General features: G+C 58.0%; 1 protein-coding gene across 24 annotated transcripts in view; it reads left to right on the forward strand.

The window, feature by feature from the left end:
• Positions 1-19536, forward strand: part of CACNA1G (calcium voltage-gated channel subunit alpha1 G) — a 68714-nt gene extending 49178 nt beyond the window's left edge. For 2 of the 24 annotated variants that reach the window (XM_021067187.2, XM_021067188.2), the window contains 13 exons: positions 335-548; positions 7675-7826; positions 8557-8666; positions 9942-10075; positions 10380-10450; positions 10584-10662; positions 10756-10877; positions 11200-11553; positions 12234-12377; positions 14566-14700; positions 16688-16865; positions 17164-17333; positions 18488-19536. In XM_021067187.2, the coding sequence (XP_020922846.2) occupies positions 335-548; positions 7675-7826; positions 8557-8666; positions 9942-10075; positions 10380-10450; positions 10584-10662; positions 10756-10877; positions 11200-11553; positions 12234-12377; positions 14566-14700; positions 16688-16865; positions 17164-17333; positions 18488-19225 (2601 nt within the window). In that variant the 3' untranslated portion in view covers positions 19226-19536. Of the gene's footprint in view, positions 1-334; positions 549-2333; positions 2388-7674; positions 7827-8556; positions 8667-9941; positions 10076-10379; positions 10451-10583; positions 10663-10755; positions 10878-11199; positions 11554-12233; positions 12378-14565; positions 14701-16687; positions 16866-17163; positions 17334-18487 lie in introns of all 24 variants that reach the window. The other 22 variants (XM_021067170.2, XM_084984777.1, XM_084984776.1 and 19 more) reach the window with 14 other exon arrangements.
• The last annotated feature ends 4961 nt before the right edge of the window (positions 19537-24497 follow it).

A 24497-nucleotide genomic window follows, 5' to 3' on the forward strand; every position in this document is an offset into this window, starting at 1 on the left:
GACACATTTCACATGCACATCCAGACTGAGGCCTGTTCGGGAGAAGACCAAAGATCTGGGAACCCTGGGCTTACGTTTCCTGAGGGGCAGCAGTCCGCTAAAGCCAAGATGCAGCCGCTCCTTTTGGCGAGAACGTCCACTCTCTGCTTTGCCACAGTCCTAGCCCCTCCCTACTGCCTAACACCACGCCCGCATCATTCGCTCTATACCATCTGCTGGGTCTGTGCCACTGAGTGTGTGGGCCCTGTCTTAAGGAACCCCGGGCCGTGGGGCAGTCCCTGTGACAGGTACCCTCGGGCTGATGTCTCCCCCTGTCCTTCCTACTCCCTGCCAGCCCATCATGAACCACAACCCCTGGATGCTGCTGTACTTCATCTCGTTCCTGCTCATTGTGGCCTTCTTTGTCCTGAACATGTTTGTGGGCGTGGTGGTGGAGAATTTCCACAAGTGTCGGCAGCACCAGGAAGAGGAGGAGGCCCGGCGGCGGGAGGAGAAGCGTCTCCGGAGATTGGAGAAAAAGAGAAGGAGTAAGGAGAAGCAGATGGCTGGTCGGTAGTCTTTCCACATCTCTCTGAGTCGTGCTTGACCTTGGCCTTGAGACCGTAGTGGGCCAGGGGCTGGGGCGGGGGGCTGGGAGAAGAGGCTCCCACCCCCTTCCCCACCTCCTCCCCCCCGGAGAGCATGTCAGCCTTTAGAGCCTGCATGAAGCAGCCCCATCCAGCCCTCGGGGCGGGGGGCAGGGGAGCTACCCCCGCCCCCCGTGGGGCTCCCGGTCTCAGCATCGTGCTCCCCAGATGATGCCACGTGGTAGCTGATGCACGGCCCCTCCCAGCTCAACTCAGAGAGGGGCCTCTTCAGATGAAAATCCTGCTGCTTTGCCCCCTGCCAGTGTCCAGGGACCCTGGGCTTAGCCCAGGTGCCAGCCTGGCCTGCCCCAGGGCTGGCCAGCAAGCATCTTCAACCTGTGGCTGCCCAGCGTCTGTAGCTGCTGGGCAAGGCCTCGGCAGAACCTACAGATGGACGGTGGCCTGAGCAAATCTCAGGACCCCCCCCCTTTTCTCCCTGTCTCCAGCAGAACTCTCTGGCTTCGTGACTGTTATATTTTTTTGGCCAAGCAGTTACAACACAAAAACCAAAAACCTCTCCCAGCTCAGGGAAGGTCTGAGGTCACAAGAACCCTAAGCTCATGACACTCCGGCCTTAGACCTTTCAGCCCCTTACCGGCGATCAACATCTCTTGTCATTGCACCCCTCACCCCACCTCCCGTCCCCGTCCCTCCTCATGCTCTGACACCAGGGGTGGGCTGAAACTAAGCGAAAGACGCCCAGATTCCAGGGAGGACACCCACCCGGGCTGATAGGCGTGCGGGTCCCGTTGTTTCCCTGTGCGTCTCCAGGTGTGTCTGCCCTTGGCTCCCATCCCCGTCTTCTGGGCTCCTGCCTGTCTGTCTGGTGCTCGACAGTCTGTGTGACTCTCTCTCAGTCACTGCCCACGTCTCTCTAAGTGACTTATGTGTGGGTTTCTCTGAGCCTTTGTGTGTCTGTCTCTGTTTGGTCTGCGGGTTTCCCCTCCTCTCTCCACCCTTTCATAAACCGCCTTCCTTACGCCGATGATAAGAGGTGCGCGGTGCTCTGAGTTTTCCCTTTGGGTTGTTGAAATGTGAGTACTCCCCAGCGGGTCGGGGGCTGCCGTGTGCCCTGCAGCCCTGGCTCTATCTCCTGTTCCCTGTGAGGGCACCTGGAGCAAGGGGAGGGGTGTGGGGGCATGTGGGGTGGCTGAGGGCGGGACAGAGCTCCTGCTCCTGTGAGATGGGGCGCTGCTCCAGGCCAGCGGTGCGGGATCCCTGGCCCCTGGACAGACGCTCTGGGGTGGGGGTCCCGTCTTGGCTCCCAGTGGACGGCTGAGGCTGAGCAGGTGCACTGCCCCCAGCAACCATACTCCCACCCCTGCTCCGCCTGCCCCTCCTTGCAGTCTGCCTTCCTGGCAGGACACCTGCAGATGGAACTCTTTGTTGGCAGGAGGCCCTTGTGGCCCTGCCTGACCAGCTGGCTCCCCTTCTGGGGTCTGCAGCCATCTCGGGTGCTGCTGAGGCCGCAGTGCCGGTAGGAGTGGCCCTCTGTTCTGATCACAGGCTTCCTGCCCCTCCCCATGCCTCCGACTCCCTGCCCCCCTGTGACCCTGACAAGCCCCACTAGCTCAGCTTCCTCAAGGACCCCCCCACCCTATTATAGGCAGAGTGAGGGGTGGAGCCCAGGAGGAGCCAGCTGCTGAGGGGGCCCTGCCCAGCCCACCTGGTCTGGCCAGTGACCAATGTCATGTTTCGTTCTTTTAGATCTAATGCTGGACGATGTAATTGCTTCCGGCAGCTCCGCCAGCGCGGCGCCAGGTACTGCGTCTGGGGTTATGGGTTCCAGAGTGTGGGCCTGGGTGGTCAGGCCTCACCTGCCTCCAGGCCCCCCTCATGCGTGCGGGCCGTCCTCTTTGCTCCCTCTCCATGGCTCACTGGTTCTGTCCCCTCAGGGTGAGGGTCCCTGGATGCCGGGCTCCTTGGCATCCTCTAGGCCTGTGCTAGTTGGACAGGAGGTGAGGGCCTTAGCCCCCCAACTCTATCCGACTACCCTGGATGGACCCTCCTTGTCTGGCCAGGCTTCCAGGGCCCAAGCCCCTAGCACCCCCTGCCCCTGCCTCTTCCCACTCCTGCCCTCTTCCCGGGTCACACCCTTCGGTGATTAGAGCTGCAAATCTCTCCTGTCTCCTTGTGTCTGAAGGGGAGACTTTGATCCAGGCGAGCAGGATGAGACGAGCAGAGAGGGAAAGGATTTGTTTTAAAAATGTAACAGTGAATAATTGAACAGACTCATTAATAGTCAAGTAATCGCGGTGGCCACGTCATCGCGACAAACAGCAGGAATTGGGAATCAAAGGCCTGAGTTGGCCACAAGCTTCTCCCCCCAAAAGATTTGGAGGTGACTTGGGTCATTCTTTTCAAGAGCCGTGTCACTGGGAAGGCTGTCCTGGTTCTGCCTGCCCTCCCCTGGTCCTCCGGCCCCTGCTCTCCCAACGCGGCCCCCTGACAGAGGTTCAGAGGTTTGGAGAATCTGTGACCCAATGATGGGGCCATGTTACACCCTCTGATGTCTCCACCCGGTGGTTCCCAACCCATTAATCCCGAAGGGCTCCCCTTATCTTCTCCTCCAACAGACCCCACATTTTTAAAAGACTGTCTTTGAAGTCGAGAGCACTTCAATTGAGACTTTGTGTCACCGTTTTTACTAATCAAAGGCACATCTAATTGCTAATCAGAGCTTCTGAGCGGCAGAAGGTTTCACACTGAATGACAGCAAAGAAAGACCATTTTGCCATTAAATTAGTCTGTGGGGTCTTAGCACAGGCATATGTATGATTTCTTTTAAGCTTTTAGAAATATTGAGGCGTTCCTGTTGTGGCGCAGCGGAAATGAATCTGACTAGAAACCATGAGGTTGTGGGTTTGACCCCTGGCCTTGCTCAGTGGGTTAAGGATCCGGCATTGCTGTGAGCTGTGGTGTAGGTTTGCAGACGTGGCTCAGATCTGGCCTTGCTGTGGCTGTGGTGTAGGCCGGTGGCTATAGCTCCGATTCAACCCCGAGCCTGGGAACCTCCATGTGCTGCGGGTGCGGCCCTAAAAAAGACAAAAAAGAAAAGAAAAGAAAGAAACAGAAATATTGAAAAGAACGGAAGGACCCCCACGTGGCTGCCTCCTCAGGCTGCTGAGGACATGGGACTCCAGGCTGGGAACCACAGGCCGTATTCTTCTCTGCTTTTCCGCATCCCCGAGGAGCCAGACCCCAGCAGATGCTACCTGTGGGTCCTGGGCTACCTGGGCTGCTATTTATTTGACAGGTCATCCCTGAGGCCCTGGGTGGGTCGATGTCTCCCGGCCCCATGGTGCTGAGCTATGATGTTTGGCCTTGATGGGGAGTGCTGGAGGCTCCACCTGCTTTGTGTCAGGGTGGTCCCGGTCCTGCGTCTCATTTAGGCTGTACTGTGCATTCCTGATGTGTTAGGGAATGGGGGGGGCTGCACTTTTCCCTTATGGGTTCACCTACTCTTTAGGCTGTGAAAGTCCATATACACACTCACACCAACATACCACCCTGGCATGGGGCTGGCCCACAGAGCCTTCCCCACAAGGATCCACACATGCCGATTCTCACGGCCCCCAGACCATCTCCTGACACACCCACTTAATGCTAAACACTCTCAGGACTCTCACTCTGCCCCCCACCCCACCCCCAGGGACATTCTGCCATGTTCCTGTTGGCACAGGCAGCAATGTTCACTGGTTATAATAGTGTCTTACCTTCCGAGTAAGTGATGAAGACTCAGAGACCCCAAACTAGGGCTCAGATCACCCCATCCCTCTTTCCCAAACCCCATGTGCTGTGCGGTCAATACTAGAGCTTTTCAAACTTCACTGTGCCTAAGAACCACTCAGAGGACATATCACATTTCCCGGAGTTCCCTGGTGACCTAGCAGTTAAGGATCCGGCATTGTCACTGCTGTGGCTCAGGTCACTGCGGTCGTGCAGATTCAGTCCCTGGCCTGGGAATTTCTACCTGCCATGGGTACAGCCCACCCCCCCCCCAAAAAATGAATACACAAATTCCTGAGTCCCACCTTAGAAATTCTCACAGAGTGGTCCAGGGTGGGATCTGAGCATCTGCATCTCCAATCAGCTCACAGGGGTGGTGAGGCTGGCACAATGGTCTACCCAGCAGTGCGATGGGGATGTAGTCACATCCACTCGTCTGAGCTGCTGGAATCCGGGGCTGCACATGCACCATACTGCCCTTTAGCACCACTCCCACCCTGTGCTGCCCCCCGCAGGAGTGGAGCAACCAGACCAGGGAAAGGCAGAAGAGAAGAGTCCTTGATCATCAGGGGAATGGGCCTGACCAGACACCTGGTCCGGCCCAGTTTCCAGGTGGAGGGAGAGATGGGGCTGCCGGGGAACAGCTCAGCCCCAAGTGATAACTCAGCCTCCAGCACCAGCTTCCCTCCCCTTGGCCTCTGTCTCCACTTATCCGCTCTCTTTCCACCGAGACCCACTGATTAGCCCTGGCTACAGCAGCTGAAGGTGTGGCCTCTGTCGTGGGGGCCTGTGTCCCTGGGAGTGACCCCTGCCTTCCTCCTACTCCCGCCACTCCTGTGCAAACCCTCTGCCTCGGGCTCCCAGCCATCCCCACTAACTGTGCCTGTAGCTCTCACCCACAGCCTCGCACCCCCTCCTGCACCTCTGCTCTGCTCCTGCCCCTATCTGGGGGCTGGGCAGTCCTGGGGGTGCCCTTCTCCCCACTGTCTGACTCTGGAATTTTCTCTGCCCAAGGCAGCTCATACTGGTGGGAGGCAAAGTGGTGGGGGCTAGGGCTGCCAACGTGCCCGTGACTGCTGGTCGTAGCCCCTCCTGGGTCATAGCTGGAGCTCTTGGAGTAGCAGACTCACCCAGGCTCCTCCCAGGGGGGTCTCACTTTCTTCTCTGAGCTCACATGTTTGCCGGTAGAACTGAGGTCCCAGGAGCAACAAGGGGGTGGCATCACCCAGAGCCCAACATTGAAAGCCTTTGGGCAAACGCTAAACCCACCCGGCAGCTGGTGAGGGACTTGGGCGGGGAGTTCAGGCAGTCTTGGCACCTGCTGGTCTGGGATCGGGGCAAGGGTAGAGGGACATTTGTTCAGACCTCAAGGGCCTGGGACCGGTCGCTATGAACGGATGCCCTGCCTGAGTCGTCCCACCCTCTGGGCTTCTTGGAGGAGGGTCGCTGGCTGAATCCCCGGCCACCGGCTCCTCTGACTCCTAGAGCAAGGCTGGGAGGTGGTGGCGGTGGCAGCTCCCTGTGGCCTGGGGCTGCCTACACAGTCAGACTGGGGTGACGGGGGAGGTGGGGGAGACTCATCCCAACCTCTCCTCTGCATTGTCTCAGCTAATAATGGGGCTAATAAGGAGCCGCTTCTTCTAACCGAATTGTATTCAAACATTTTAGTTAATTCTCCATTCATATTTTAGCATAATGGGATCGGGTGCGCTCGGCACTTATGGAGATTAATGCAGAGAAAGAGTTCCGGCTGCTAAGGCAACGCTGGGCGACTAGCGCCCTCTGGTTCTTGTGGGTACTCAAGGAAGGAAGCAAGAGGCCAGCTCACCCGGTCCACCCTCCAAGATCGCATCGCCGTGTGGATGACCCGTGGCGTCACGTTGTCCCCGGTCCCTGGCCTCTCCACCCCTGTCCTCCTGGGGGCCGGGAGGGCCGCCTGAGAAAACAGAGTCACGGTTGGCTGGCCCATCTCTGGAAACAAAAATATGGCCTAAGGCACCCTTTGGTGCCCCAGAACCCCGGGGACTTTGTGTCACTTGGTTATCCAGACCTCAGGGCTGATGCTGGAGCGTGGCATCTGGTGAGGCTGAACATAGAGCTTCTTGGGTACTCTTCTTCCTCCGGCCTTTGGTGGGGGCCCACCCCAGGCCGCTCCCTGCCTCAGTTTACCTCTCTGTTAAATGATCCTGCATGGGAGAGGAGAGTTAGAGCCGAGCTGGCCTGAGCCCAAAGCTTCCTGCCGCCCCTGGCATGGGCCTCAGAGGCTGCAGCCCTGGCTGGCTGGCTTCCGCCCTAGACTTCCTGAGGGGGAAGAGCTGTCTGGGACCTGAGGCTACCCCAAGCCTCCCCGTGGGGAGCCTCTTCTTTCTTTGTGGCTGCTGGGGGCCCAATCTGTCAAGCACCTCGGATGACATGTATCCCCAACTTGGCCTGGCCTTTCCTCACACCCGGAGGAGGGGCCCCTTGAAATCGTCTGCTCCCAGATTCGTTCTGCCTGCATAGTAGGTCAACCTTCTGTCACTGTGATTTTCATAACAAAGTGGTTCACTAATTACAAGAGAAATATGCCTCTGACAGATCTCAGACAGTGCTTCCAGCCCAGCCTGCAGGTGAAGCTGCCCTGGCCCGGGAGCAGGCTGGGCACTGCCTCATTAGAAACTGGGTGAGTCCTCCTGGCGGGGCTGGTGCAGAGCCCTGCGGCCTCCCCTCTGCCCTCCCCCACGCGAGGGTTCAGGAGGCCCAGGCCCTGCCCACCCCCCGGAGGCCCTCTGAGCCGGTCAGTGCAGCCAGCCAAGAAGATGTCCAATTTCCAATCTCCGGTTTTATCTCCAAATCCCAGCTCTGTGTAATCTTTGCTCCCCGCCAGAGGCTGAGCTCGGTGAGGGAGCAAGAACCTTCCCCTCTCCATTGATGGAGCTTCCGCTGAGCCCAATGAGACCCGTTGTTTTCATCTATTGATCTGGCCTCGCTGCAGAACACCGGGTCGAGGGTGTCACCGAGGGGCTGGTGGATTTGGGAGGCTGCCTCGGGGAGGGCGCTCACCTGGCGTCTAATGTGGGTGGGAAGCTCTGCATGTCCTGACCCCCTCTGCAACCAACTGCAGCCAGTAGAACAAATGCTTGGAGGGGAGACACCAAGAGAGCTGCCCCCCTCCCCGAAAGGGCGGCGTGCGGAGGGCGAGGATGCTGATGACGCTGGAATGTTTCAGCTCTGGCAGTAGAGGCTGGCGGCTGGGGGGTGGGGGTGGGGGGAATGTGGGTGGAGGAGCACAGGGGCAGGGCCCGATGGCTGCTGTGTTCCCCTACTGCCCCCCCACCAGAAGCCCAGTGCAAACCCTACTACTCGGACTACCCCCGCTTCCGGCTCCTCGTCCACCACCTGTGTACCAGCCACTACCTGGATCTCTTCATCACCGGTGTCATTGGGCTGAACGTGGTCACCATGGCCATGGAGCACTACCAGCAGCCCCAGGTAGGAGCAGGTGACTGGCCATCTGGTCCCACCTCCAGCCACGAGGCGAACCCGACCTGAGCCGGGACCCCTCAGGGGAGCGCTGGGCACCCTACAGGGCGTCCACCTCTGGGGGTGGGTCTCCTCTTGGTTTTACAGGTGAGAACACTGAGGCTCAGAGAGGTTAGCTGACTTGACCAAGGTCACACAGCTAGGAAGTGGAGGACCTGGTTTCTCCACCCAGCAGATATTCATGGAGTGCCTACTCAGTGTTGGGCTCTGGACCTTTGAGGGTAAAAGAGGGCAGACTGTCGCCTGCCCTTCTGGAGTTTAGATTCTAGTGAACGTCCAGTTGCAAAGCTCACCTGTGATCTTGCCACTCACCAAGTCAGCCTCCGTCGGCTGCTCTTCGAGCCTCAGTTTTTCCATCTGTAAAATGGGGACATTGAATTGGTAATGTGAAAGGCCCCTTCCAGTTCTAGCATTCTGTGCCTTCCAGCACATTCTCTCATGATCTCACCATCTCCAAAGGAGAGAGATCCTTTAACACGATGTCTGGATCCTGCATGTAAATGAGAACCCAACAGTATCCTAGAGTGGCGGCCACGTGTCGCCCATCACGGCGGGCGCAGGGAGGAAAAGTCCCCATAGACTCTCCCTATGTCTCCCAAATCTGGGAGGTGTTGCGAGGGGTCAGGGCAGGCATCGGCCCTAGGCCTTAAGGACTGCATCTTGCCCCCATCCCTGCCAGATCCTGGATGAGGCTCTGAAGATCTGCAACTACATCTTCACTGTCATCTTTGTCTTGGAGTCAGTTTTCAAACTGGTGGCCTTTGGCTTCCGACGGTTCTTCCAAGACAGGTAACAGAGAGGGGAAGGGGAGCCAAGGATCGGGAGAAACGCCATGTCTCCTGGGAGCTCCCGGAAGGATCTAGGGCCTGAAGATCTTTCTTGAGTCCCAAGGTTCAGCTTCTGAGACCCACCCAGGGCTGATGGTGGGGTGGGGGCTGGGGGCGTATCCAGGACCTGGGAAATGGAAGGGGAGGAAGGGATCTTGGCCAGACAGGGCCTGGGGACACTGACAGCTGGAAAGCAGTAAGGCCTAGCCTGGAGCCAGACTGCCTGGACCAGTTTTGAATCCTGGCTCCACCACTTAGAAGCTGACAATCCTGGGTAAGTTACTTAATCTCTCTGTGCCTCAGTTTCCTCATCCATAAAATGGGAAATAGGAGTTCTCATTGTGGCGCAGTGGAAACAGATCTGACTAGGAACCATGATGATGCAAGTTCTATCCCTGGCCACGCTCAGTGGGTTAAGGATCTGGTGTTGCCGTGAGCTGTGTAGGTCACAGATGCAGCTCGAATGCTGCATTGCTGTCATTCTAGCATAGGCCAGCAGCTATGGCTCCGATGAGACCCCTAGCCTGGGAACCTCCATGTGCCGCGGGTGTGACCCTAAAAAAAAAAAAACCAAACAACAAAAAAAAAAACGGGAAATAACTGTATTTACATCATAGAGTTGTGAAGACTGTGAGTTCCTATCTGAAAAGTCTTTCAAATAGTGCTGGCACAGAGAAAATACCACGTGAGTGCTCGATTGAAAAGCAAATAAATGAAAACAAAAAGCCGAGGCCCTTGAGCTAAAGTCCTAGCCCCACCTGTGCTCCCCCGCTGGTTGTGTGACCATAGATAAGCCACACCTTCTTTGCAGGATGGGAAGGCTGGACCGGCTGACCTTCACCGTCTTTTCTTTTTTCTTTTTCTTTTTCTTTTTTTTTTTTTTTTTTGTCTTTTTGCCATTTCTTGGGCTGCTCCCATGGCATATGGAGGTTCCCAGGCTAGGGGTCCAATCAGAGCCGTAGCCGCTGGCCTACGCCACAGTCACAGCAACACAGGATCTGAGCTGCGTCTGCGACCTACACCACAGCTCACAGCAACGCCAGATCTTTAACCCACTGAGCAAGGCCAGGGATCGAACCTGCAACCTCATGGTTCCTAGTCGGATTCGTTAACCACTGCGCCACGACGGGAACTCCTCCACCCTCTTTTCTGTGGCTGAGAACGTGCCACTTGTGTTGTCACAGCTGCCCCCTCCTCTGCCGTGCCCCCCTCAGGGAGCTGTGTCCTGGGCTTTCAGGTGGAACCAGCTGGACCTGGCCATCGTGCTGCTGTCCATCATGGGCATCACGCTGGAGGAGATCGAGGTCAACGCCTCCCTGCCCATCAACCCCACCATCATCCGCATCATGAGGGTGCTGCGTATTGCCCGAGGTCAGTGCCTGGCTGCCTGCCTACCCCAGCCACCCTCCGAGGGGGACCTGCCCCGGGGGAGAGAGCAGGGGTCAGCTCTGCCTGGCTAGGGACCAGGTGGGTGTGGATTCCCGTGGGCCTTTCTTCCAGCCTCTGCCAAAGGGGAAGGCTGGGGGCTGGGCCGGGGGAGGGGGTGAAGCCACGGCAGCCTGGCTGGCTGGGGCTGGCCATCCCACCAGCCCCAGCCCCGGCTCTGGCCCCGCTCCACCTGCTGTGTGACCCGGGACCCAGAGGGGCCAGCTCACGACATTGTCCTGTTCTGCAGTGCTAAAGCTGCTGAAGATGGCTGTGGGCATGCGGGCGCTGCTGGACACAGTGATGCAGGCCCTGCCCCAGGTAGCTGGGAGGCGAGGGTGGGTGGGAAGGGTCCTCTCGGGGAGGAGAGGGTGCTCTCCCCAGGGGCGGGGGCTCAGGGAAGCTGGCCAGGAGATCCAGTGGCACCTTTTCCATTTCTTTTCCTCTTTTCCAGGTGGGGAACCTGGGACTTCTCTTCATGTTGTTGTTTTTCATCTTTGCAGCTCTGGGCGTGGAGCTCTTTGGAGACCTGGGTGAGTTGGGGTAGGGAGGGCGGAGGAGCCAGGGCTGCAGACCCAGGGGCCCTGGACTAACTCGGGCCCCTCTCCCCTTCCCTCCTCTTCCAGAGTGTGACGAGACACACCCCTGCGAGGGCCTGGGCCGGCATGCCACCTTCCGGAACTTTGGCATGGCTTTCTTAACCCTCTTCCGAGTATCCACAGGTGACAACTGGAACGGCATCATGAAGGTGAGAGCCCGTGGCGGCGGCGAGGTCCCTCCCAGGGCTGGCTCTGTCCCAAAGGAGACAGCCCCCGCCCCCCGACCCCCGTCTTAGTTCAGGACAAGTTGCATGTGAATCAAAGCGTGTGACCGTCCCTACCACATACCGGAACACTCTGGAACTACCCCCCCCACATGCTCTTCTGCCCCCAGGACACTGTAACGCCCTCCTCCTGCCCTTCCTTCTCCCGCTGCCAAGCCCCATGGCCCCGGGTGGCCCTGATTTCCCCGGGGCCGGCTCTGTCTGTCCCCTGCCCTCCCGGCCTCACCCCTCTAACCCGCCTCCCCAGGACACCCTCCGGGACTGCGACCAGGAGTCCACCTGCTACAACACTGTCATCTCCCCGATCTACTTCGTGTCCTTCGTGCTGACAGCCCAGTTTGTGCTAGTCAACGTGGTGATTGCCGTGCTGATGAAGCACCTGGAGGAGAGCAACAAGGAGGCCAAGGAGGAGGCCGAGCTGGAGGCTGAGCTGGAGCTGGAGATGAAGACCCTCAGCCCCCAGCCCCCCTCACCGCTGGGCAGCCCCTTCCTCTGGCCTGGGGTCGACGGTCCCGACAGCCCCGGCAGCCCCAAGCCTGGGGCCCCGGAAGCCGCGGCCCGTGCTGGAGCAGCCTCCCACTTCTCCCTGGAGCACCCCATGGTAAGCAACCCTCCCCACAAACACCCCCTGGAGAGGGTGTGGGATGGAGACGGGTGGCATGGGTGCTCAGTGGTGGGTCACGTACAGGGAGCGGGCAGCAAGCAGACTTCAGGTCTCCTGAATCGTTCTGACCCTCCTGCCTGGATGCAGAGGAGCGAGCAGGCCCCTGCCTGTCCCCAGAGGCTGCTGCCCACACTCGAGGCACGGGGCCAACAAGCCACTGGCACATCTGTCCCGGTGCCTCCAGCCTGGCCTGGACGCGCCTTTCCTGGCTCTTAGGTTCAAGGCTGTTTTCTGTTTCCTTCCTGTTTCTTTCTTACCCTTGCCCGATGTTGCCAAACCCCTTTCCTTCCCTGCCCTTCCACCTGCCTAATTCCATCTCTCGGTCCTTGGCCGCGATCTTCTTTTTCCTCCTCCCTCTCTCCCTGTGGGCTCTTCTCATCTTCCGTCTCCCACGTTTCCTTCCTCTGCCCACACCTCCCTTCCCCATCTTCTCCATCCGCTCTCGTTCTCTGTGTCTTTGTTGTTCTGTGGGTGTCGGGGGGGGGCACGCACGCGTGTGACCTCTTTCTCTCTCTGTGCCTCTTCTCGATCCCCTGCCACGACACGTCCCCATCACTGCTCCCCTGACCCCTGCTCCCCTGACTCTCTGGCTCCCCTTATGGGCGCGTCCTCCCCAGGACGGACAGCTGTTTGACACCATATCCCTGATGATCCAGGGCTCCCTGGACGGGGAGCTGAAGCTGATGGACGAGCTGGCAGGCCCAGGGGGCCAGCCCTCTGCCTTCCCTCCCGCCCGCAGCCCGGGCGGCTCCGACCCACAGGTTACCGTGTTCCCGTGCTGTGTCCCTTCCCCTGACTGTGCTGGGCTGTGCCATGCTGTGCCATGCTTCTGGGGAAGCGGGGGTGTTTCCTGCCCACTGGGTATCTGGGGAAAGAACAGCCTCGGGGCCTCAGTGGCGCTTTGGGCTTGGCAGGAGGCAGCCAGGGGTTCTTCTGGCTGAGATCAACCTCAGGAACTCGGAGTTGGAAGATAAGGATGCTGAGGTTGCCCTTCCGAGGGAGGCTAGATGGAGGTGGGGAGGTTGGAGAGGGCAACTGCGAGCAAGAACCTGGAAGGGAAAAGGAGGATGGAGCTGAAGATGGTTGTCAATGGACCTTAGGGGTTCAGGAAGTGAGATGCCAGAGCCAGGGGAGAGGGGCTTTGGGGGAGAGAGCAGGTGGCCAGGACACCCACTGAGGGACACATCTTAGGCCGTGGGCTGCTTCTTCTCCATGTCCAAGGCCCTCCCCCCAGTCCTCTGTTTGGTGGTTTTTTTAATCTATGGAACCCACTGGGCATTGACGAGTGCTGTCAGTAGCCAGTGGCTTCTGACCTGGTCCTGAGAGGGGATGCGAGGCTTCCAGCTGGGAGGGGCTTCTGGGGACTTGGATCTGCAATAGGACTTGGCTCCTCCCCAAGCTCTGCCCCTTCCACAGCATCTCAGCATGGTCCTCTGCTTTCTGGCATCCTCTTCCTTCTACCCTTGGCACCTGTCTGGCTGCCTTCGATGCCCTCCACCTGGAGGTGCACCCCACCAACACGTCCCCTAGGTCAGGGACTGCAAGAAAGCCCAGGGTTGGAGTTCCTGTCGTGGTATAGCGGAAACGAATCTGACTAGGAACCATGAGGTTGCAAGTTCAATCCCTGGCCTTGCTCAGTGGGTTAAGGATCCAGCATTGCCATGAGCTGTGCTGTAGGTTGCAGACTTGGCTCGGATCTGTCATTGCTGTGGCTGAGGTGTAGGCCGACAGCTACAGCTCCGATTAGACCCCTAGCATGAGAACCTCCACAGGTGCGGCCCTAAAAAGACAACAGCAACAACAAAGCCCAGGGTGGAAGCACAGAGACAGGTGTCAGCTGGAGGTAGAAAGCCTAGCATTCTGTGGGCCCTGATGGCTGCTGGGGCAGGCAAGCAGGCTCCCGGCCCCTGGGACACCTGTGGCCTGATGCAAAGAAATGGACAGTGATCCTCAAATCGGAAGGAACCTTGCCTCTGTGGTTCCTGACCCCTTGTCGGGATTCAGTCTCAGATAGGCTATGAGGATCTGAACCCGGCAATGACCTTAGAATGGTCAGTGCAGAGCGCGTCCCTTCCCGAGGCCTCCCATCCTGAAGGAAGCTCATGGGGAAAGGTGCTGGGGGAGAAGAGCATGTGTTCAGAAGGTGACCTGGCAGTCAGCTCATCTGGGAGGCGTGGCCCCACTCTCCCCCAGGGTCCTGCAGGCATAGAAGCCTGCCTGCCGATCCCAGGTGAGCCAGCCAGATGGTGCGGTGGCCCACCAGAGTGTAGCCAATTCAGGCCAGCGGGAGGAGAGCCTCTCCCAGAACCTCAGCAGGAGAGGATAGGCGGGGGAGGACCTGGGAGGGGAGATGCCTGAATCTGGGGGCAGGCCAAGTCCTGCCAGGCTTTTTTGCAAGCAGAAAGAATAGGCAGAAAGCACTTGTCAGGTTGGCAGCTTTGTCCCCAGCGCCCCCCACGCTGCTCTGTCTGTGCTGGGAGCAGAGAGGCGCTTTGCTGGCCTTTCTTCATTTTTTTTTTTTTTTTTTCCTGGTATCTTCTTTCTGAGAGTCAGAAACCCTGCCCGCTCCCTGCTCCCTCCCTGGGTGGTGGTAGTGTGGGAGGGGCTGTAAGATTCCTGGGGCATCTTTAGAATGTGTTTCTGTGTCTCCTCGCTTTGTCACTGTTTGCTCTGGCTCTTTGGTGCCTGCGCAGCCTCCCTGATCAGAGCAGGGGTTTGGAGTGGGGGTTGGGGGGGAGGGGAGGCGCTCTCAGTTTTCTTGGCAAAGGGGTGGGGAGAGAGAAGGGGGGCCTTTTTTCCTTATGCTTGGTGAACGGGGAAGAGGAGCTCTGTGTGATGTGTGCGCGTGTGCGTGTCTGTGTGCGTGCACGTGTGCATGTGTGTGTGTGCACACTCGAGAGTGTGCCCTGTCCTGGTTTCTTATGCCTGATCATCTCTCTCCCTGTCTAGATCCCTCTAGCTGAGATGGAGGCTCTGTCTCTGACGTCAGAGGTTGTGTCTGAACCGCCCTGCTCTCTAGCTCTGACGGATGACTCTTTGCCTGATGACACTCACACACTCTTACTTAGTGCCCTGGAGAGCAATGTACATACACACAGCCCCTCACTGCTCCGCCAGCCTCTCCAGGGGCTGGGCTGGCTGCAGGGCTCCAGATCCCTCTCCTCCTCTCGCTCTGCCACCGGGTCCCACCCAGAGGCGCCCTTAGTGCCCCAGGCTTTGCTCGGTCTTTCGGGTCCCCCACGGGGGACAATGAAATTCGATCGGATGAAATGGAGGCCTTGCCCAGAAGAGCCTAGGGGTGGCAGTTGTGAAAGGGTTAATCCAGACACCGAGGAGTGACAGAGCTCAAAAACAGAGGCATCATGGGAATTCCCATCATGGCTCAGTGGTGAATGAATCCGACTAGGAACAATGAGGTTGCGGGTTCGATCCCTGGCCTCGCTCAGTGGGTTAAGGATCCGGTGTGGCCGTGAGCTGTGGTGTGTAGGTCACAGATGCGGCTTGGATCCCACGTTGCTGTGGCTGCGGTGTAGGCCAGTGGCTGCAGCTCCGATTAGACCCCTAGCCTGGGAACCTCCATATGCTGTGGGCGTGGCCCTGGAAAAGACCGAAAAAACAAAACAAAACAAAACAAAACCCACAGAGGGGTCATCCTGCAGCACAGCTGACCAAAGGGCCTGTCTGGATGCAGAGTCAGTCTCTGTATTTGGAGCCCTGTGCAAGCCAGCCCTCCCCCTCTCAGCACCCCCCCCCCAACATGAGCCATTCACCACCACATAGTGGGTGAGAGCCACATCTCTGCTGCCACTACCATGCCCTTCTCTACCTGGGGGCCGTCCCTGTCTCCCTTGTCACTGTCCCTATGTGTCCCCATGTCCTGGGGGGCTTCTTTGTGTTCTGACAGCTTCTCCCCCCCTTGCCCAGCTCCCTGTCCCCATCTGACTGTGAGCAGCCCCTTCCTCCCTGCCTTCCTCCTCCTTTGGGGACATAAGAAGGGACAGGGCTCTGCTAGGGCAGGGCCTTGACCACAGGCTAGGGGCGCTTGGAGTGGGGCTGGCAGAAGTGGAGCCTGGGACTGAGCCAGGAAGCGTAAGGATCCAGACCATTTTCCGACACAGCCACACTCAGGCTTGCTGGGGCTACTTAACTGGCTGGATCTTTGTGGAGACAGGACCCCACAGCCTCTTTGTGAACCGCAACAGACTGAGTGATGGAGAAATCTCTCGGGAACAAACCTTGTCTCCCTCCAGCTGGGGTCAATGGCTGCGTTACTGCCTTCCTTTGAAATACATTCAAAGGACACACTCCCATCCCCAGTCTGTCCCCTAAAGGAGGACCGGAGTCCATGGGACCCAGGCCTTGCTCCCCGCCACCTCACCTGCCAGAATCACTGTGTAATTAATTAAAGGGGGGCAGGGAGGAGACAGGTAGGTGAGCCAGCTATGACATCCCCCTCAGTGTTCCTCTGTCATTCAACTCCTATCAACCCAGCCCTTCTCTAGGGCTGGGTGCTGGGGCCACCTTAAGGAACTAGATGGCGACACAGCCTCTGTTCTGCAGGCAGTTTGGGGCTGCCTCATCTGACCCTGATCTTTGGGAAGGTCCTCCCCCACTTCCCAATCCCCCCCTCAGCCCCAGCACAGCAATTGGGATGGGGGAGCTGCTTTTAGCTTTCACCTCTCCACTGGACAGCTTCCGAGCCTCTCCAGGGGCCCTTGACAATGAGCTCTTGGGCCGCCTGCAGGGCTGGGGGCTGGGGGCTGGGGGCTGGGGGCTGCTCTCCTCCTTTGGACACCCCCTCGCTCCTCTGCCATCCCCCCTGGGACATGCCAAGGTCATGCCGTATGAATGGTTTTCTAGGGGGCGGGGTATCCTCCCACCCCCTTCCCCTCTCTGTATGGAGGGCTCATCCGTGTGTCTGTCCCTTCTCCCTGACCACACTCATCCCATCGCCACCTGGTCCAGGGAGGGGCCAGGGCGGGGGGAAGGGCTTCTGGTTTCTGTGGCCAGACTCAGCCTCAGTTACCCAATCGGGGTGCTCCCTCTCCCTCCCACTTCCCTCCGGTTGCAGATGGAGTCCCACCCTGAGGAGGTGCCCATCCTGTTGGGACCAGATCTGCTGACTGTGCGCAAGGCTGGGGTCAGCCGGACACACTCTCTGCCCAACGACAGCTACATGTGCCGGGATGGGAGCACTGCCGAGGGGTCCCTGGGACACAGGGGCTGGGGGCTCCCCAAAGCTCAGTCAGGTACCAAGACTGGAGGCGGGTGGGTTCGGCTTCCGCTGGGAGATCCCATCCTTGCCTAAGCTCCACCCAGCCCTTGGGAAGTGGGGATGCCGAGGGGGCCAAAGGAGTCTCTCCTAGCTCTGGGGAGCCCCCAGCCTGAGAGGGGTGGCTTTTGATCCAGAGTGGGGGTGGGGTGTGAGACTAGAGGCCCCGACAGGGGCGGGGCTCAGTGGAGAGAGTGGACGAGAGGGACTCGCGGGGACTCGGGACTCGGCACACTGACCCTCCAGTTCTCTCACTCTTCTCCCTCCCCTCACAGGCTCCATCCTGTCTGTTCACTCCCAGCCAGCAGACACCAGCTACATCCTGCAGCTTCCCAAAGATGCCCCCCTTCTGCTCCAGCCCCACGGTGCCCCCACCTGGGTCACCATCCCCAAACTGCCCCCGCCCGGCCGTTCCCCTTTGGCTCAGAGGCCCCTCAGGCGCCAGGTGAGCAGGGGTAGAGGGTGGGTGTGGGCCGGGGCTGGGAACCCTAGGCTCTTGGTGATGGGTTTTGCATTCTCTCGGCAAATGTTTGTGTGCCAGTGATGTGCCAGACTGAGTTCTAGGTACCAAGGACACAGTTCTGGGCAAAGCAGAAGTGGCCTGTGCCCTTTGAAAATCTGCACCCCCTTGCTTATTTCACAGAGGAGGCCCAGAGACCTGAGGGGGCCATGCTTGCCCAGGGATGCATGTCAAGTTGGAGGTAGAACCCAGGTGGCTGGACTCGCTGTCCAAGGCCCAAAGCTGCCTCCCGAGCCTCTGTACTTCTAGACCTAGCTGAGGGGCATGAGGCACATTTTAGGTGGTCTCCCCTTTTGGCCAAGCCCAGGGCCCCCCTTCCAGAGCCCACACTTGGGGGGCACAGAGCAGAGGCTCCTGTAGCCAGGTTAGGCTCGTCTGCGCCCCCCCCCAACCTCTGCCACTGTGCCCAGGCCACTGCCCGTGCTGTGTGTGCCTCTCGTGCTGGGATGGCCACATCAGAAACTGCTCCATCCAGTACATCTGGGGAGCCGGCACAGCCCTCATCCTTTCAGAAAATATTCACGGAGCCGCCCCTATGTGTCAGTCACTGGGGACATGAACAAATGAGACAGCCCCTGCTGTCTGGAGCTCATGGTGTAATAGTGGAGACCTACACCCCATCGGGCCATTGTGGCGGCAGTGTGCAGGGTGCACGTGTGTGTGTGCAGCAGGGTGCCCAGGAGGAAAGAGTCAGGCCCTAAATCACGGAGCCCATAAAGTCAAGGGGTGCCTTCCATTCAGAGAGGGTATTTAAGGACACAGAAATAGCCTGGGTCGAGGCTGGGAGGCGGGCAGAAGCCAGCTGGGGAGCAGAGCTGGCCCAGTGCTTTCTTGGATGGCAGGGGTTGGGAGCTGTACTGAGCGGTTCCTGCCGGCCTGGGGGTGGGCGTAGGGGCACCGTGGATGATAGCGGTCAGACGGCATGTGGTTCCCCATCTCCCAACAAGAGCAGAACCTGCTACCTCTGCTTAGGGTGGTCCTTCAGCTCCATGGAGGGGGAGGAGGGGCTGCCAAGTGGGACAGTTCACTGGGGAGAGGAAGCCCCGCTGAGCCCTTCCCCGCTTTCCCGACCCATCCAGGCAGCAATAAGGACGGATTCCCTGGACGTGCAGGGCCTGGGCAGCAGGGAAGACCTGCTGTCGGAGGTGAAAGGGCCCGCCCCGCCGCCGCTGGCCCGGGCCTCCTCCTTCTGGGGCCGCCCCAGCCCCCAGGCGCCACCGCACTCCCGCAGCCAGAGCAAGATCTCGAAGCACATGCCCCCGGCAGCCCCCTGCCCAGGCCCGGAACCCGCCCGGGACGAGGGCCCACCAGACACCAGAAGCAGCTTAGAGCTGGACACGGAGCTGAGCTGGATTTCAGGAGACCTCCTGCCGGTGGGCGGCCAGGAAGAAGCCCCATCCCCGAGGGACCTAAAGAAATGCTACAGCGTGGAGGCCCAGAGCTGCCCCCGACGGCCTCCATCCTGGCTGGATGAACAGAGGAGGCATTCCATCGCTGTCAGCTGCCTGGACAGTGGCTCCCAACCCCGCCTGGGTCCCGGCCCCTCTAGCCTCGGGGGTCAGCCTCTTGGGGGACCTGGGAGCCGGCCCAAGAAGAAACTCAGCCCGCCCAGTATCTCCATAGACCCCCCAGAGAGCCAGGGCCCTCGGCCCCCACCCAGCCCTGGCGTCTGCCTCCGGCGGAGGGCTCCATCCAGCGACTCCAAGGATCCCTCGGCCTCCGGCCCTCCCGACAGCATGGCTGCCTCGCCCTCCCCAAAGAAAGACGTGCTGAGTCTCTCTGGTTTATCCTCTGACCCAGCAGACCTGGACCCCTGAGTCCTGCCCCCGCCCTCCACTCACCTTCTCCACTGGGTGCCAAATCCTAGCTCCTCCTCCTGGGCTCTATTCCTGAAAAACGTTCCATATGGACACCAAGGAGGCCCTCCCCCTGCCTCAGTGGCGCTGGGCACCTGCAAGCAGAATTTCTGGAGCGTTAGAAGCAGCAGCCCTGGCCACCCTGGCTCCAGGCAGAGGGAGAGAGGCCCAGGGAAGCTGAGGTTCCCGACACCAGGAGCTGTTGGGAGAAAGCAATACGTTTGTGCAGAATCTCTATGTATATTCTATTTTATTAAATTAATTGAATCTAGTATTTGCGGGATGTACAGCATTTTGTGACTGAAGAGACTTGTTTCCTTCTGCTTTTATGTGTCTCAGAATATTTTTGAGGCGAAGGCGTCTGTCTCTTGGCTATTTTAACCTAACTAGTCTAGTTATATTCCCTCTTCTTGCAAAGCACAAGCTGGGACCGAGAGTGCATTACAGCCCTGGCGGGGGCCTGTCTTCAGTGGAGAGCAAGAACCATTTTGGAAACTGCAATGTAACTTATTTTCTCCTTTAACCTCATCATCCTTTTCTGTAGGAAAAAAAAAAAAAAAGAGAGAGAGAGAGAGAAAAAGAAAAAAAAGATTTTACAAATGAAATGGAACCTTTTTATATATACATACATACATATCTATATCTATAATAAAGTAATTTTCCAAAATAAAAAGTTAATCCCGGTCCAGAGTAAAAGCAAAAAGGGACAGAGTTAGGTATTTCCAGATGGCACTGGAGAGAGATTCCTGGAGATGGGGAGTGGGTGGTGGGGAGGGGAGGGGTGGGAGCTGCCTCTGTGCATGTGTATGTGTGTTTACACGTGCCCATGGTGGGAGGAAGCGGGGAAATGCTACACCCCTCCCTCCCAGGGGCAAGAGAAGCCCCTCTGCTGGGTGGGCAGCCTGGACCAGTGGGGTTTACTCCTGCTTCTCTCTAAGCTTTATCGCTTCCTTTCCGCCAGGCAGCTCTGTGAATGTGCGTAATTCCAGATTAACTCTTATTTCTGCTGACAGCTATCAGCCGCCCATTGAAAGCTGGAAATTGGCATAATGAAGCTGTTTTGGATAATGGGGCTGACTGAGGCTGGGGGAGGGACCTCAGCTGCCGCAGTGAGGATGCTTGGGGTGTGGGGGGGAGCCCATGTAACTGGGTTTTCCTTCGTCAGGCTGCAGCCCCATAACCTGAGCGGTCAGGGCTTCAGCCTGCCTCCTTGGGGGAGGACCCCTGGGACACGGTGGGGCGCTGCTCCATCGGGGCCGGCAATGAGATTAAGCTGTGCGCACCGAGTGAGCTGCTCCCTCCTGAGATGGAGGGGGGCCGGGCTGGAACCTCCCGGTGGAGTTGGCAGGGTCGGGTGGCCAGGCTGCTGAGTGGGGAGCTGGCCCCCTAGGGGGTGATGAATGAGCGCCGTCAAGGTGTTTACAAAGTCGGCTGCTGCCTGCCCAGTGGGAGCCTGCAGAAGAGGGAGGGGGCGAAGACAGCCAAGGAGGCTGCGGGAAGGAGGGGAGAGGAGGAGGGGCGGGTGCCGTGGCCCAGAGCCTCCTTTCTGGTGCTACCACTTTTGTCTGAAACTCCATTGCCAAGACACGATGCCATGGTCATTAACCGCAGGCTCTGTGGGTCTGTCCCTGCCAGCCACCCCAATCCCACTCCCTTGACATTCTTGCCCCCTTACCCCCAGTACCTTCAAACCCCAGGACTCTTTTTTTTTTTTTTTTCCGTCTTTTGTCCTTTTAGGGCGGCGCCGAGGCATATGGAGGTTCCCAGGCTAGGGGTCGAATCGGAGCTGTAGCCGCTGGCCTACGCCAGAGCCACGGCAACGCCAGATCCAAGCCCTGTCTGCGACCTACACCGCAGCTCACAGCAACGCTGATCCTTATCCCACTGAGCAAGGCCAGGGATTGAACCCGCAACCTCACAGTTCCTAGTCCGATTCGTTTCTGCTGCGCCACAACAGGAACTCCCAAACCCCAGGACTCTTGAAACCTCAGTGACAGTTGGGGCTCAGCAGCCCTCACTGAGAGCCTCTGTCTGAACTTGGGTTTCTGGAGAGGTGGTGGAGTAGCTGCTCGATGGTTGAACCTGGAGGCTTTGTCCAATTCAGTGTTTTCTAAGCTGATGAAGGTTTTTCTAATTGCTCTTTTGGACAGAAATGATACCACTCCTTGAAGCAAACATCTAGTTTTATCCTCTTAGGGTGTGCATTAGCGTGAAGCTTTTTTCTTCTGGCCTCCTTGGGTGGGAAGAAGGGGGTGCATGTAGGAACTGCCTTTTTATTAAAAAAAAAAAAAAAAAAAAAAGCAAAGCTTCACAAAATTCATAGAGTTTTGTCCCCTGGGTCTGCAGATTAAGCTTTTATATTTTGGTAGCACTTCATAGCTATCTATTCCCTAAGGATGGTAGATTTGCAGAAGATGCTCTGGGGTCTTTTTTTCCTCTAGTGGTTAGAAGATTCTGGGTCAAGGTGAATCCAGAGGCCGGGCAGCTACCCCCTCCCCTCCATCCCAGGTTTCCTACCCACCCCCTGCCCCCAGGACCCCCTCAGAGTGAGAGTGGATATATGTGGGTAGAGAATTGTGGCCTCGCCCCCAACAATGTAAAATCTGGTGGGTTTTTTTTGTTTTTGTTTGTTTGCTTGTTTGCTTTGTAGGGCCCAACCCATGGCACACGAGCATTCCCAGACTAGGGGTTGAATGGGAGCTGCAGCTGACAGCCTGTACCCCAGCCACAACAACGCGGGGGGCGTGGGATCCGAGCCATGTCTGGAACCCACATCACAGCTCACGGCCATGCTGGATCCCTGACCCACTGAGCGAGGCCAGGGATCGAACCCTCATCCTTATAGATACCAGTAGGATTCATTTCCGCTACGCCACAATGGGAGTCCAAAATCTTTATCAGTGATGGAAACTCTCTGTCTCCTTAAAAGGGTTTTGAAGTGGAAATCATGACGCTGCTGAATCTTACTAACCGTAGTAATAATAACAGGATGCGAACCTCATGATGTTTGATTAGATGGTTATTTGATACATTGGGGTGGGGAGCGGAGGAGTCTGGAGGAGTCTGGAGGGAAGAGGGGCTGGTGGAGGCAGCCGGTCTGCCATTAGGACCCCAGACTGGGTTGGAACTGGCCGGGAGCTTCAGGGATGGGGGAGCTTTTGGAGGTAAGAATATCTACCCTGGTGCTTCTGCTCTCAGCTGTCTCCTTGCAGGTTCAGAGGAAATTATGATAACAGCTGCAGGCCCCCACCTCGGGCTTAGCTGCTTTTGCTTCCTCTACCTTAAGACTCCAAGAAAAGGTCTCTCTGGGGGTGGGGAGGACTAGGAAGAGGAGCAAGCAGAGCTGGTGCTAAAAACAAATCTGAGGCTCATCTGCAGTCTCTCGCTGACTTCTCACAACACCCTAGCACAGGAGGTACTATTGCCCTCATTGTCCCATGAGGCAATGGGTTCAGAAAGGTTAAGTGACCTGCCCGAGATCACACAGCCAGGAGAAGGCAGAATCAGAATTTCATCTTTGGTCAGGACAACATCCAGACAATTGGCTTCACATCATCCAAGCCTCTTTCCCATTGTGGAAAGGAAAGGGACACGGCGTGAGGCGTCCTGATCACAAAATGACTTGCCAGGGAGGACTTTTCCAAAGCCGTCACATTTGCGTTCATGGAAATGTACTCATGAGCTCCCAGTTTGGTGCACTCAGAGGCTTAGAGGAGCCCGCAGCCCCCCACCTGGTGTGGAGAGAGGCTTGGCCACAAGAGAAGGTGTCCCTCAGCTTCAGGTGCTTGGCCAAGGGCTGACTAAGACTGACGCTGCAATTGCCCAGTTTCCCAGGCACCACCTCTCGGCAACGTAACGCTGCCCTTGAACCACAAAGCACCTGCTCTCCTCCTCCTCCCATCCCCTGCCTTGTCACTTCCTGCCCTTTCCTCTGCCCCACCCAGACCTCTCCCACTCTGCAAACACTTTTACCTCCATCCCCACCCCTAATCCTCAGCCGTCACAGCTCTGTGACCTCCTCTCACCTTTCCTATGGGGGGTTGGGGGGGAAGGGCTGGCCACACAGTGCAGTGGGGGCATCAGACACCAGGTGGCAGCACAAGACACCTTCACTTGGTACCACCCAGGTGCCCCTTCTGTAGGGGTACCTAGCCAGGGAGAGGATACCGACACTGTTGGATACCTACCGACGGATGCTCTGTGTCGCCCCCAAAGGAGGAAAGTGGCTTGCAGAGCCCAGTAAAGGACTTCTCTGGAATCCCAGCCATCAGAGGGCTGAGTCCATGGTGCCCAGTCCACCGTCAGTGGACCCAGGAAAATCTAGGACAGTGGTTGCCAGAAGGGAAATTAACCCTCAAAAGAGATTTTAGGAAGTTCCTTTGTGGCACAGAGGGTGAAGGATCTGGCATGGGTGCAACGGTGGCCCAGGCTACAACTTTGTCTCTGGTTGGATCGCTGGCCCAGAAACTTCATGGTTGCGGCCAAAAATTAAGAGAGACTTTAGTTGTGGCCTGGCACCCTGCTCTGAGGACACAGCAAGGCAGGTCAAGGAGGTGGTGGCTCCAGCGAATGCCCATGAGGGAATTCTGCTAAGAACTGTGACTTAGCCTTGGTTCAGGGGCGGAAGCCGCTGACCGTGGCTCGTGGAGCTAATTAATTCTTCTTGCTTTGAAAACTCCTGAAGCGGGCACAGCAGCCAGTGCTCGCATGCCTGCCAAATCAGATCTAAGTGCAGATTAGGGGTGGAGGGGCAGACGTGTAAAAGCCAGTGGGGCCAGTGCAGACCCCCGTTGCATGGGGGTCCGGAGGAAAGGTATCATGCTCCACTGCATGGGAATAGAGAGCTGGACCTTGAGATCTGGAAGCTGGTCTGGGGGGGCTCCAGGCCTTCAAGGAGCCACAAGGGCTAAAAGGAACCAGGCAGTGAGTGGAAGGGAGAACTCACAGCCTTTGCTGTTCCTCGCCCTTCCCCCGTCTTATCCGTTCCCACCTGACTCTCTTCCTTTGCAGGGTTTCCCGTCCCTGGGCCTCCCCGACCCCCACTTGCTCTGCTTTCTTCTCCCTGCTGTCATTCCTGCTTGAAGCTGTACCTTGAAATTATCTTATCTCTGCATCTTTCTGCCAGGGTTCCCCTGGGATGCTCACTGGCAGGCTTGGAGGCGGGGAGAGGGATGGAGCACACACTGTCCATCCTGCCTGGAGCTACAGTCTGTTGCAGAGAGAGGATGGGATT

This window comes from Sus scrofa, chromosome 12 (genome assembly GCF_054392235.1).
Source record: "Sus scrofa isolate SSC_HxYL_T2T_F1_AM1 chromosome 12, Sscrofa_HxYL_maternal_Yorkshire_Landrace_v2.0, whole genome shotgun sequence".
In the NCBI taxonomy this organism is placed as follows: Eukaryota; Metazoa; Chordata; class Mammalia; order Artiodactyla; family Suidae; genus Sus; species Sus scrofa.